General features: G+C 39.7%; 1 protein-coding gene across 4 annotated transcripts in view; it reads right to left on the minus strand.

Moving 5' to 3' along the window:
• Positions 1–8,558, minus strand: part of NEMF (nuclear export mediator factor) — a 50,695-nt gene extending 42,137 nt beyond the window's left edge. For all 4 annotated transcript variants that reach the window (XM_065940355.1, XM_065940354.1, XM_065940353.1 and 1 more), the window contains exons 1-4: positions 8,430–8,558; positions 7,528–7,596; positions 7,308–7,410; positions 4,023–4,148 (exon numbers count right to left, since the gene is read on the minus strand). In XM_065940355.1, coding sequence (XP_065796427.1) covers positions 4,023–4,148; positions 7,308–7,410; positions 7,528–7,596; positions 8,430–8,488 — 357 coding nt within the window. In that variant the 5' untranslated portion in view covers positions 8,489–8,558. The remainder of the gene's footprint in view (positions 1–4,022; positions 4,149–7,307; positions 7,411–7,527; positions 7,597–8,429) is intronic.
• Positions 8,559–14,452: the final 5,894 nt, after the last annotated feature.

Genomic DNA, 14,452 nt, shown 5'->3' on the forward strand with positions numbered 1-14,452 from the left:
ATTTTCTTAAAAATTGAGAAAGGAAATGTCTCTTAAAACCCCAATAAAGGCTACAGAAAGGAAGTTACAAACAAAAAGCATTTGAGTCACATCTCAACAATGCTCCTTACACTGACCCAGCATAGACTGTGAAATAAAATAAATAAATCTAAACACTCCAAGTCTGAAACACAATGAAGGGATTTGGAACAACGTTAAACTGTCTGACGGTTCTGCTGCTGCTGCTAAGTCACTTCAGTCGTGTCCGACCCTGTGCGACCCGATAGATGGCAGCCCACCGGGCTCCCTATCCCTGGGATTCTCCAGGCAAGAACACTGGAGTGAGTTGTCATTTCCTTCTCCAATATGTGAAAGTGAAAAGTGAAAGTGAAGTCGTTCAGTCGTGTCCGACTCGTAGTGACCCGATGGACTGCAGCCTACCAGGCTCCTCCATCCATGGGATTTTCCAGGCAAGAGTACTGGAGTGGGGTGCCATTGCCTTCTCTGTCTTCTCTCCTACTTTTCAATTAACACCTTGATGACCACCAGTTGAACTTAATGTTGCACCTGGTTGAGGCAAATCTATAAACGCTGTGGCTTATTAAGAAAAACCACATATATTTCAGAAGCCAAACACAAAGCTATTTATTTATATTTTCACTTGCAATTTGTCTTTTTTTTTTTTTTTTTTGCAATTTGTCTTTTAATGGCAGTTATGTGGCAAAATCAATAAAGGTCATAATACTCTCTGACCAAGGAATTCCACAGTTGGTTATTTATGTGGCCTAATGTAGTAACTCAATAAAACCAAAAGCTACATGCTTAAACTGCAGCTTATTTACGACAGAAAAAAAACTGGAAACAGCCTAAATGCAAAAATCAGGGAAAGTGTTAAATAAATTATATCAATATGACAAGATATTTAAAAGCTGTTAAGACAATGTTTAAAAAGTAGAAAATGTTTTATAATAAGAAACAAAATTGGAAGACAAACAATCCTGTATCCTGGCAAACGAAAGGCAAATACAAGGAAAAGTTAAAATACTATTTGCTCAGACAGTAAAGAATCTGCCTGCAATGGGGAGGCCCAGGTTCGATCCCTGGGTTGGGAAGATCCACTGGAGAAGGGAATGGCAACTCACTCCAGTATTCTTGCCTGGGAAATCCCATGGACAGAGGAGCCTGGCAGGCTACAGTCAATGGGGTTGCAAAGAGTTGGACATGATTGAGTGACTAACACTTCAACTTTTTTTTTTTTTTTTCATTAAAAAGTGAGGATTTTAAAAATCTTTTTAAAATTTAACATAATCTTTTTAATAAAAAAGAGGGGGAGTAGCCTAATGAAAATAAACTGCCCAAAGAATACAACCTTCCAAATTTATTATAGATAGTGAAGCTACAGGTTGTTGTATAATTAAAATACAAAAAAGCATTCATGAAGCAGTCACAAATGCCTTAGCAAGTACTCAGAAGTTGTCATCAAAGATGGTGGGAAAATAGTCTCAACCCGATGAAGAATAACATAAATGTCACTAGATGGGGCCAAGATTCACCCTGATCATAGATACACAGATATACCTTGAAGGTATTATAGGTTTGGTTTCAGACCACTGAAATAAAGCAGATATTGCAATAAAGCAAGTCACATTAATTTTTTGATTTCTCGGTGCATATAAAAGTAATGTTTATACTATACTGTAATGTGTAATAATATAATATGATATATATAACAAAACATATAACAGTGCATAAATAATACACTGTAAAAACAATGTACATATCTTACCTTAAAAATACTTTATTGCCAAGAACTCCTAACCATCAACTGAGCTTTCAGCAAGCTGTCTGTGGTAACATTAAAGATCAGTAATCACAGATTACTATAAAAATAGTAATGAAAAAGTCTGAAATATTGTGAGAATTAACAAAATGAAACAGAGATACAAAGTGAGCAAAGGCTGTTGAAAAATGGCACATCAAGCAAAAAGTTACTTGATGCAGGACTGCCACAAACCTTCAATTTGTTAAAAAAAAAAAAAAATGCAGCATATGAGAAGCACAATAAAATAAGGCCCAGTAAAATGATGTATGCCTGTAGATAATCTGAAGTTTCTGGTGTTGAAAGAGTAGGACCTACTGCTAAAGCTTCTAACTTCAAAGAAACCATGAATTTAGAAATTTAAATATTTATTTAACTTAAAGAACAGAAATGTTAACTGCAGAAGGAAAGCAGGAGACTTGGACAGAAGTCCATATAGTGTCTAATTAGTTTATAAAGATGTGACTTGAAAAACAGATCTGGTCATAGGGCCTGGCATCTAGAAAGTGCTCAATAAATGTTTGTTGACTCAAACTGTTCAGTTATCAAGAGCATCTGGAAGATTCAAGTAAGGTAGTTACTTCCCTAAAAGGGCTTTCTTTAAACCAAGGTTTCCCAAAAGTTTTCTGTTAAGATGGTTCCCATTACTTTAGCTGTGAATACTGGAGTTGCTTGGAGTCTAGAAAGAAGACAACAATTCTCTTCTATCTCACATCTAAGGAACAAATAGGGACCAATTTCCACCGAAGAGCTGTAGTTAAGTCCAGTTCAAATGACTCATGCAAGAAATAAATGGGACCATTTAGGAGATGATAATCACAGAGAAAAGGAGAAAAAGCAAAGAAACAAAGACATTCAGGTTCTTTCCAAGTATAAACACTGTAAGAATATCCTCGACATGGTCCTTTCCAAGCACTTGCCTCAAACGCTTATAATAAATTCCTAGAAGTGGAATTCCTGGGTCAAAGGTTTAGACACATAAACGTTAAAAATCACGTTATAATCTGTCAAATAATCCTTGAAAATAATGTTCTAATCTGCCCTTGTTCCTGTACACCTTTTTTTTAACTCGTCTTTTTTTTTGGCTGGATTAAACCTGGGCCATGGCAGTGAAAGCTCAGAGTCCTAACCACTAGGCCACCAGGGAGTGCCCTGCACATTCTTGATAACATTGGCTGTCATCAAACATTCCAATCACTTATAAGCTGACCGAGAAATAAACGAATAAGAGGAGAAAGAAAAATATCTCACTTTTATCTCTCAGTAATTTGTGAATTTATACATGTTTTCATAAGTCATTTGTATTATTCTTTTCTGAATTGTGTAATCAAGTACTTTACCCATTTTTTCCACTTGAATGGTTTGTGAAAACTACACATTGAGGGTTATGAACACTTTATTTACCATACGAGTTAAAAATATTTCTCCCCAGTTTTTCACTTCATATGTAGATCACAGTGTTTTCTGCTTTACTCAGTTTTCAAACTGTCTTACTGGTAGGTTAAGTACTCATATTTATTATTTTCACTGTTGAGCTTAAGTCTTTTGCATCCCAAATTCATCCATCTTAATCCATATTTTTACCTAGCACTTCTATGGTCTCACTTTTTATACTTAAATTTTTCATGCAAATGGAATTTATTTTGCTGTTGATAGCTCATGAAAAAACATTTCCAAGATAGAACAGGTAACTAAGGGAAGGATTAAGAGGCAAGAAGAATGGTGAGGCCATCAGCAGTCTTCCTCTTATAACTGATGACACTGAAAGCATGGCTATGTCCCTAAGTCTCAAATGCTGTTTAGGACAAAACTATTTGATAATTTGCTGGCTCTATCACATTAGTCCTGAAATTTAAAGTACCAGATAATATTTTCACTTCTCAGACCTTCATCCACCACATTTAAATGCTATTATTTTTTGTTTTTCTGACTGCACACATGGCATATGGGATCTTAGTTCCCAGTGGAAGCACAGTCTTAACCACAAACCACCAAGGAAGTCCCTCAAATACTATTTTAAATGGCTAATGTCTGCCTAAATTCTGGCCTCCAGATAAAATGAAGATTAAAGAAAGATTACATTTTACTTGCATTGCACTACATTATCCTAGTGTATCAATGGCCTTTCACAAGAAAAAAATGTTCCCTGCTCATGTCTGATAGCACTCTTACATAAACATCGACAATACAGTGAATTCTCACCCCACCCTCAAATTTAACTTACCCTGTCATAGAGCTCAATGATTAAGTGATAAGCAGCTTCATCACTTCCAAACTGAAAATCTACAATTCTATCCACACCAAGCTGTTTTGCACTGACTAATCTCCGACTCTTCAAATGTTTTCGGCACTAGCAAGAAAGAGAAGAAAAGGGTATTTAAATAGTAACAGTGAATTTCTAATCATTCGGTATGGGTTTATAAGTAAGTTTCTCCTTCTAATTTCCATTAGGAATAATATCTTAAGACTAGTAGATAAAATAGTACAGTCTTAAAATCAAAACTTACAGAATGATAATCAGAAGAAATACATTTTATTTCAGACCACTCTGACTGCTAACTCTGAAATAGTATTTCATATTCAATTTTTAAGTAGACAATAACAGATAATGAAATCTACTTTGTTGCTTTATATCACTGCTAAATAAATTTCTGTCTTTGTCCTGAAGACCACACACAAAACCGTAACCTTTTTTTAAAGGCCTTTCTACTCCAATTTTTTAAATATTTCAAATTTCCTTTTGTGTGTTTGTGTCCAAGATTAATTAGTGATTTCCACTAATCTTTCAGTTCAAATACAAATTCTGAACCATGAGTTTACTAGAATTCTATAAATCAGTCCTCCAACTTACAACCAATACTTTATTCTCACAAACTTTATTAATAAAGCTCAAGCAGAATTTTTCTGGTACTATCTCCAAGTTTTTTAACAACTTAGCTCAAATCCAAATACAGCAACTCCTATCTTTTATCAAATCCCATTTCTATCCCTAGTCGTAAAGTTCTTGTTCTTATCAGCAATTAAAATAAAATGAACATGTTAAACCCACAGGCAACTTACTTGGTAAATACCTACTGTTTTATATTTCGTGTACTACCCTTTGAAGTGAAAGTCACTCAGTTGTGTCTAACTCTTGCGACCCCATGGACTGTAGCCCCCCGGCTCCTCTGTCTATGGGATTCTCCAGGCAAGAATACTGGAGTGGGTTGCCATTTCCTTCTCCAGGGGACATTCCCAACCCAGGAACTGAATCTGAGTCTCCTGCATTGCAGGCAGATTCTTTACCGACTGAGCTATGAGGGAAATCCATACTACCCGTTAGTATAAATATCAAGTGTAACATCAACTAAAAACAAAACTACTCTGTGGCTCCTTAGAAAACTTTTAACAATTGTTTCTCATTTTTGAATCTGAAAGACCTCTTAGTCAAGACCAGAAAGAAAGGATGCTTTCTTTTCCTCAAGACTCAACTCCAAGACAAATTTTACAGATAAGTTCATTTAAAACCATCTTAAAAAAAGAAAAAAAGAAGAAATATGCAGGGTCATTCTTCAAATCAATGCCAATTCTTTCATAAGTAAGAAGAATTCTCCAGAGCTACAGTTCAAACTGACCAAAATTCTCATTTTATGTATTCAGGCAGAATTTTATATTCATATTATATTCAGGCAGATATAACACTTTGCAACCTTCACAGAATAAATAATCTCCCCCTCCTAAATTTAACAGTTTTCATTTAGAAGTGGCCTACATTACCTTTGATTTAAACAGTGACCTACATTCAGGGCTATCTTTAAATCCCCAGGTGAAAAATCATAGTCAATTTGTCCAGTAACATTTTTACGAGAAAAATAAAGTTAAAATGAAGCTAAAAGGCATCCTTGAATGGAATAGAAGTCCACACCACGGAATGGTAAAAAAGGGAAAAATATCATGAGCATAGACAGACATATAATACATATGTAAAACTTGTTTTTTCTTTATTTCTCTCCTAGCATCTTGGTGAAAACAAGCTCTGTCAGGGCCACAAAGCTGTATCTGGCATCCCCAAATGTGAGAATTAGGAAAAGTCACTGATTTACCACATACTAAACATGATCCTGCCTGACATACAACAGTAACAGCTCTTAGTTATTTATAAAGTGCTTAATGTTGTCTACTCTACTAGAGGGAATCTGTATACATATTTAGATTGACACGTATACCTAACTCATAAAAGTTTTGTGGTTTTTTTTGAATGTCTGATCTCCTATCGACATAGCCTTATTTGGGGATGTTTACACAATCCCAAAAGCATAAAGCTTATCATCTATCATCTGTAAAACTGAAATGATATTTGTTCTTCATATCCACTGAGTTGCCAAACAACTCAAATGAGGTTATTACTCCTTCAAGAGTGCTATACAAATATAAAGTGTCATTATTATTAAGGACAATTTCCAAAAGAAACATTCTGGGTTACTATTAAGTAAATGAAACTTTTAAGAATTTGGTTAATTTTGTGACAGGCCTTGTGATTTGGGAAACACTTACCTAACGTGTAATCCAAAACAGATTCTAAGTTGCTGGGGATAAGGATCTTCTCTGTAAAGCCTCTAATGAAATAACACAATGCCAAAACAAATAAATTTCTGAAGGAAAGTGAGGAGGAGAGGAAGAAGGAAATTAATACATATGGAGCCCTATTATGTGTCAGGCATTGTGTTAGGTGCTTTACATTTAACTTCAATTAATCCTCACCAATAACCCCATTAAAGAGGCATTATCTATATTTTACACTTAAAGAAACAAGTTCCAAGAGGTTAAGTAAAATTTCCAAGTTATAAAATTATTCAGCAGCAAATCCATTAATTCAAAGTTATGTATATCTGATTCTAACATCTTTCCTCTGTACCAGGAGCTCTCAGTATACCTATTATGTCAATAAGCAAATGGGTAATACATTCACAGATGCAGGATCTCAGTTTTAACAGTAAAACAGAGAGAAGAGAAAAGTAAAAAGATATGGCTGGTAGCATACTAATGTCATTGAGTATTCCAACAAAATACATACTGGCAGCTGAAAAGTGAACTGTGGGAGACAAGGATAGCGAAGGGGGCAGAAAACAGAAAGCCAAGAATGCTGGGGTGTAGGATATAGACTCAGATATCATAGAATTGTAAAAGGTGGGATAACTAATCAAAATGATGCTTTAGAAAAATCAGTGTTGGTCTGAAACAAAAATTTTTTGATAGTGGGAAGCATAGAGTTAAAAGACTATAACGTCCAGCTCTATAAAAGCTTGAATTAGAATGGTAACTTTGGGAAGGAAAGATCTGGAACACAGAGTGGTGTGATGGGTAAAAGGGAGAAGTTAATAAACATCTCCTTTATTCATCCGGTATGTCTCAACTACTCTGTATTTATCTGTTTTATTTATACCAAGGAAGAAAAACCAGTTTATAACTTCAGTTGTTAGTGACCATTCTCAGGGCCTTAACATTTAGCTTCAAGTATAATAAAGTTTACCTTCATGGCAAAACTAGACGGCATCATATTCTTAGGCCACTCAAATTCTGTTGTGTGAATTCGTATGCCAGATTCGAGTAAAAGTGTAGCTTTAAAGTCTGGTCTGTAGAAGAAAAAAGTCAAAATTTCTTTAGGGTTCTACCAGCACTAACGGTAGGCTTTTTTTTTTTTTTTTTTAATTAAATACAAAAGATAAAACAAGCCTATAAAATGCTCTTACTTTTGAAGACGAATAAGATACGTTTTATTATCCACATCGTAAACATTGTTTACTCTCATTCCTAGCAAGCTGCAAAAAGAAAGAAAACATGTAACAAATCATACTACCATTTGAAACATAATACTTGCCACAACTTAAAGCAATACGCGGAAGCACAGCCTGCCAAAGAGGGAATCCTTAAAAGACAGGGAGTCAACCAGAAGTGCAGAGGCTGAAGGCCAGTAACCTTCTGCCCAAACCTCGAATGTAACTTTTAAAAAAGGGATAGATCAGCTCCAGGAACACCATACAATGCTTTGAGTTTTTTTAAGTGATCCAATACATATATTAGGAAATACAGTCAAATCTAACTCAATTAATTACAGAAGAAAAAATGTAAACGAAGCCCTGAGAAATATGACAAGGCTCACACAGCTAAATAATATTAATAAAAACCGAACCAGAATGCAGATCTCCGGCCGAATCTGTTATCTCCAGCTAAAACTCTCTGGGGTGAGGAGGAGAGTCAACGAAACCAAGCACCTGGTCTGGAAACCTCTGGAACTAATGACTTACTCTGGTGTCCTGGAGTCCAACTGACTTCTTTTAGTAAACGTTTCCTGCCAGACTGGGGCGACTCAGGTCGGCAAGCCGAGAGCCCTGCCAAAGTAGGACGCAAGACCTGGCGAGACCAGCAGCCCACGAGAGCCGAGGGGTGGAGCGCGCGGCCGCCGGGGTCCCCCCGGTATCCTCAGGGCCACGGAAAGATGTCACGCGCTCGCCCACTCAGGCCTAGCCAGGTCTATTGGAGAACAGCACCGGGGCGGGGGGGACGACACAAGGCCGTTCTTATTTCTATGGTGGGGCCATGGCCTCTGCCTCCTGCACGCCCCGCACAAGCTCGGTCACCCGTCGTACAGTACCTGGCATTCAGCTCCGCAAGGACCGCACGGAGGTCAACGGTGCTAAAGCGGGTCTTCATGGCGAGCCTTGAGGGTCGCTACCGCAGTTTCCGCCACTGCCGGCCTGACTCAACGCCGCTACTCTTATGCGCAGGCGCACTGGGCGGATCTACGGCCGCGCGGAAGATCCAATACTCCTTGAAGCGAACGTCTTTGCGTCACATTTTGTGAAGCGTTCGGCGGCAGTCAAGTCGTGGTCGATTAGCTTCTCGTCGTACCAAAACAATTCGAAATATATACATATCATTCTCTTGAGACTGCATTTCTTCCTGGAGAGCTTACAAACTAGTCCGGTTACTTTGCTCCCTTGTCTGTCGGGATTCAAGTCAGCCTCCATAGTGACTCCTACTGGTCATAACAATTTATGAGCAACGTACTAGGAGGATGTCCCCAGGTACCGTTCCGTGTACCTGAGCGACGACCACTTTCCCTAGGGCGTACACTGTTGAAATTTAACGCAGTGGACTATTTCATTCGCCCTACCGTTACCCTCAATGATCAAGGCAAACCAACTCTCAAAAAAAAAAAAAAAAAAAATTTCCTATTCTGATAAGTGTTTCTCTCCGAAGAGCATTTTGCGTTTTACTGTGAGACTCATCCATTCTAAGTATTGGGAGGCCCTGGGCTCAGCATAGAACCTGATATACAATAGGGGCTCTATAAATACTTGGCAACCTGAATATTCAGTTGTTTCGCTAGATAATGGTGAAGTAAGACTAAAAATAAAAATGGAAAAATATTAAAATAAGAAAGACTTTTTTAAGGTAAGAATTCAAAAGAGACGGGGTCTCGCTATGTTGCCCAGGCTGGAGTACAGTGGCTATTCACAGGCGCGATCCCACTACTGATCAGCACGGGAGTTTTGACCTGCTCCGTTTCCGACCTGGGCCGGTTCACCCCTCCTTAGGCAACCTGGTGGTCCCCCGCTCCCGGGAGGTCACCATATTGATGCCGAACTTAGTGCGGACACCCGATCGGCATAGCGCACTGCAGCCCAGAACTCCTGAGCTCAAGCGATCCTCCAGCCTCAGCCTCCCGAGTAGCTGGGACTACAGGCGCGCGCCACCGCGCCCGGCGAAGAATCCACACCTACCAGAATTCTAGGGCTTACCGGGTGCAAGTCGTGGCAAGCCGAATTCCCACCAGTAGAAGGCGACTCTAAGTAAAAACGGCTCGATTGATATTTCAGAAAAAACCGGGAATTGTAGATGCTCCAGTTGTAACACGTACAGCGCAGCATTACTGCATCAGATGGCAAAGTAAATCATGCAAAATAGATCAAAATATGCAATAAGCCATTTGAAGGTATTAGGAAAGATGGGGAAACCCCACTAACTGTAGTACAAACAGTAAAAGCGAGAGGTCTAACTGTACATAAATAATATTAAGGTTCTTACGTTGGCTCTTTCAGGCATTTCCCGAATAATGCCTAAATATTTTGCATAAAAGCAATCCACATTGAAAGGGACAACACTCAGATCTTCTTTATAAACAAAAACTGAAATACTTTATGGCAAAACACCCACGTTAGGGACCTAGACCTAGACCCATGAGATAGGAGCAGGGTACTAATTTAAGTAATACATAAGACAGCCACTCGACTAACTCATAGGTAGCTTCTGCTTTGTCTCTCAAGGAAAATGAGCATCAGAAGAAAATACAAGAAAACACATAAGGGGAAGAAGAAGATAAAGATAAGTGTTATAAAGAAACTATCATTTACTATGAATTCTATCATTTCTGGGTTTTGGAATAGTTTCTTGATTTTGAAAAAATTCTGAATCAGGGATACTTAGAGACTTGTGAGAAAAATAAGAGGTAAGAGTAAATGGACAAATCATCCCCATTTTCAAAGAGAAGATAAAGGTGAATATCTGAAACCACTAACAGATTTTATTGGCATTTGTCCCAACTGAAAATTTAGAGGTAGTTATTAATGGATAACTTAGGATCATCTAGAGCTGTGAGTCTCAAGCTTTGGTGTGATTCACTGGTTACTGTGGTGATAGTCAAAGCAAATTCCTGAACACACCACCAGAGATTTTGAATTAACTTTGGCTCAAGGTATCTGCATTTGTAACTGCCAAGATGAATAGGGCCTGTAGCCCATACTTGGAAGTTTACTGATCTCAGGAAGATGAAGTGGTAATCATTAGGAACCAACAGAGTTTCACTTCAAAATAATTTATAGTCTTATAAGACAAGATTGCCCCACCAAAGAGGATTCACGATACAGCAGGAAATCAGTCTTGCAAAAATGTAAACATGGTACTTCTTATTGAGATATATACATGGGAAGAAAGTCTATTTATTTTAATGTTTCTTACTTTTATCATATAATTATTAAAGCCAATTTTATTATATAATTATTGAAACTATTTTTATCTTATTTTTACCATATAATTATATTTATATAATTTATTGATTTTGCTTTCAACTCATGGAAATATTTGATGTGTAGCGTCAGCGAGGGAAAAATCTCTACTTTCATCCCTCTTCAGTTCTTCTGGCTGGATTAATAATAAAAGTGATGCAAGACAACATAAGAGGAGAAAGAAAAATAAATTTTAATTAACGCACATGGAGGTTTCCTAGAAATGGGACCTAAGAAGTGGCCAAAGCAGGCAGTCTTTATACTTTTTAGATAAATTAATAAATTTGTAAGGAACTGACAGGACAAAAAATCTTAGGTTTTGGGCACTCAAGTAGTGAGGAATCTAAACTGATTATAGACTTGGGTAATAAAGAAGTAATGAGGTTCATTTATACAGCCTGAGTTCCCTGGCTCTGGGAATAAGGGTGTCCTACCTCCGGAGGCAGGGAGTGCACCCTTCACATGAGAGATTATTTCCTGCTTTCAGAGAAAGAGAAAGGAGGGTGAGAGTGTCTCTCTCATGTTGGCCATTTCTTAAGTAACTTGAATTCAAAGTAGTCAGTGTTTCATTCAGGCACAATTTGGGGTGGCCTACACTGGCCCAGAGGACACTTCTTGCCCCACAACATTGAGAAATAAATTTGTGAGGGGGTCCTGGGCACCCTTGAAGATATCAGTGATCATGTTTCTCTGTAGGCCAGAACTTACAGTGGGAGCAGGAAACCTGAATGCAAGGGGAGTAACTGGAGCCTGAGTGGCAGAGAACAATAGAAGCAATCATATGCAGAGGCCAGGGGCGTGTGATGATCACAGTGAACAGCAGAGTCAAAGCAGCAATCAGAATAGTCTGACTAGGGAGACTGACGGTGTTGGCTATGTGAGCATGGTGTCCCTAGAAGTGAAATGTATGGCATGCTAAGTCACTTCAGTTGTGTCCGACTCTGTGCGACCCCATGGACAGCAGCCCACCAGGCTCCTCTGTCCACAGGATTCTCTAGGCAAAAACACTGGAGTCGGTTGCCATCTTACTTGGTCTGTGTAAGCAAGAGAGTTGTAACTTAAGTGAAATGATAAAAAATGATGAAAACTGAGTTGTAGTCTTCCAGTCAGTTTTCAGACTTGAACCAGTTCACAGATCCAGAGCCTCTTGTTTGAGAGGAAATCTGGGTGCCCTTGAGGAAGGACACTGCCAAATATGCATACTGCTAATCTCTCTCCCAGACTTCCCCCAAGAGATCTATATCTTTTTACCATGGTAACTGCGCATTGGGGAAAAGGAAATGGTCAGGCTTTGGGGGGGATTCCTGGGTACTGGCTCTGAACTCACACTAATTCCAGGAGACTCAAAACATGGCTGTGGTCCACTCAGAATAGGGGTTTATGGAGATCAGGTGGTCAGTGAAGTTTCAGCTCAGGTCTGTCTCACAGTGGGCCCAGTGTGTCCTCAAACGCCCCATGTGGGTATTTCTCCAGTACTGGAAAGTACGATTGGAATACACATTCTCAACAACTAGCAGAATCCCCACACAGATTTCCTGACCCGTGAGGGCAATTATGGGGAGAAGGCCAAGTGGAAGCGACTAAAACTGTCTCTAGGTAGGAAAATAGTAAACCAAAAGCAATACTGCTTCCCTGGAGGGACTGCAGCGATTACTACCACTATCAAGGACCAAAGATGCAGGGGTGGTCATCCCTACGACATCCCATTCAACTCACCTAATCGGCCTGTGTAGAAGACGGATGGACCCTGGAGAATAACAGTGCATGTTGTAAGATTAACCTGGTGGGGACTCCTGTTGGAGTTGCCATACCAGATGAGGTTTCATTGCTTAAGCAAATTAACACATCCCCAGCACCTTGCATGCAGCTATTGATCTACTTATGTCTTTGTCTCTGTTAGACCACAAGAAGCAGTTTACTTTCAGCTGGCAAGGCCAGAAATACACCTTCACTGTGCTACTTCAGGAGTATCAGCTCTCCAGCCCTACATCATTGTCTAATTTGCCGGGACCTTGATCACCTTTCCCTTCCACCAGATATCACATGGATTGTTTACATTGATGACACCACAGTGATTAGACTTAGGGAAAAAGACACAGCAGCTACTCTGTACTTATAGGTAAGACATTTATGTGTCAGAGGGAGAAATAAATCTGACAAAAATTCAGAGTACTGCCTCAGAGAAATTTCTAGGGATCCAGTGGTGTGGTATATGTCAAGCTATCCCTTGTTAATGTGAAGTTTAAGTTGTTGCATCTGGCTCCCTTCTAACTAAAAAAGAGGTACAACGCCGAGCAGGCCTCTTTGGATTTTGGAGACAACATAGTCCTCCTTTGTGTCACTCTGGCCCATTTACTGAGGGACCCAAAGAGCTATTAATTTTGAGTGGGGTCCATATCAGGAGAAGGCTGTGCATCAGGTCCAGGCTGCCATGCCAGTTGCTCTGCCACATGTGATCCAGCAAGTCCAACAGGGCTTGCAGTGGCTACGGCAGACAGGCAGGCAGTTTGCAGCATTTGGCTGGGCCCTGTAGATGAAGCACCCTGTAGGTCCTTGGAATTTTGAAACAAAGCCCTGCCATGCTCTGTGATAACTGCTCTCTATTTAAGAAACAGCATTTGGCCTGCTACTGGGCTTTGGAGAAACTGAATGCTTAACCACAGGCCTCCAAAGTTATCGTGCAACCTGAGCTGCCCATCATGAACTGAGTGTTACCTAACCCACCATGCCATAAAGTTGGGGGTGCACAGTAGCCCTCCAACATCAAATGGAATTGGTAGGTATGAGATCGACCCAAGCAGGTTCTGAAGGCACGAATTAACTACATGAAGATGTGGTCCAAATGCCCATGTTCCCCACTCCTGCTATACCACCTTCTCTCTCCCAGCCTGCACCTATGGCCTCATGTGGAGTTCCCTGTAATCAGCTGACAGAGGAAGAGAAGACTTGGGCCTGGTATATAGGTAGTTCTGTATGATATGCCCACCCTAAAACAGACAGCTGCAGCACTATTGACCCCTTCTGGGACATTCCCTGGAGGGATGTGATGAAGGAAATCCTCCCAGCGGGCAGAACTCTGAGCAGAGTACCTGGTTGTTCATTTTGCTTGGAAGGAGAAATTTCCAGTTATGCAATTACACATCAATTCATGGGTTGAGGCCAACTGTTTGGCTAGATGGTCAGGGACTTGGAAGGAATGCAATTGGAAAATTGGTGACGATGAAGTCTGGGAGAAGTATGTGGACAGACCTATCAAAATAGGTGAAGAATATGGAGGTATTTGGATCCCATATATATACTCACCAAAGATTGATCTAAGTAGAAAAGGATTTTAATAATCAAGTGGAAAGGTGACCAACTTATTCTGTAGATACTAGCCAAACTCCTTCCCCAGCTACCTCTGTCATTAACCAAAGGGCTCATGAACAGAGTACATGGTGGCAGGGGCAGGGGTGGAGCTTATGTGGAGGCTCAGCAACATGGACTTCCACTCACCAAGGCAGATGGCTGCAGCCAGTGCCAAGCGCCTAATTGGCCAGTAGCAAAGACCAATGCTGAGTCCTGGACATGGCACCCTTCCCCAAGGTGATCAGCCACTACCTAGAGGAAG

The sequence above is a fragment of the Muntiacus reevesi genome, chromosome 7 (assembly GCF_963930625.1).
Source record: "Muntiacus reevesi chromosome 7, mMunRee1.1, whole genome shotgun sequence".
Taxonomy (NCBI): Eukaryota; Metazoa; Chordata; class Mammalia; order Artiodactyla; family Cervidae; genus Muntiacus; species Muntiacus reevesi.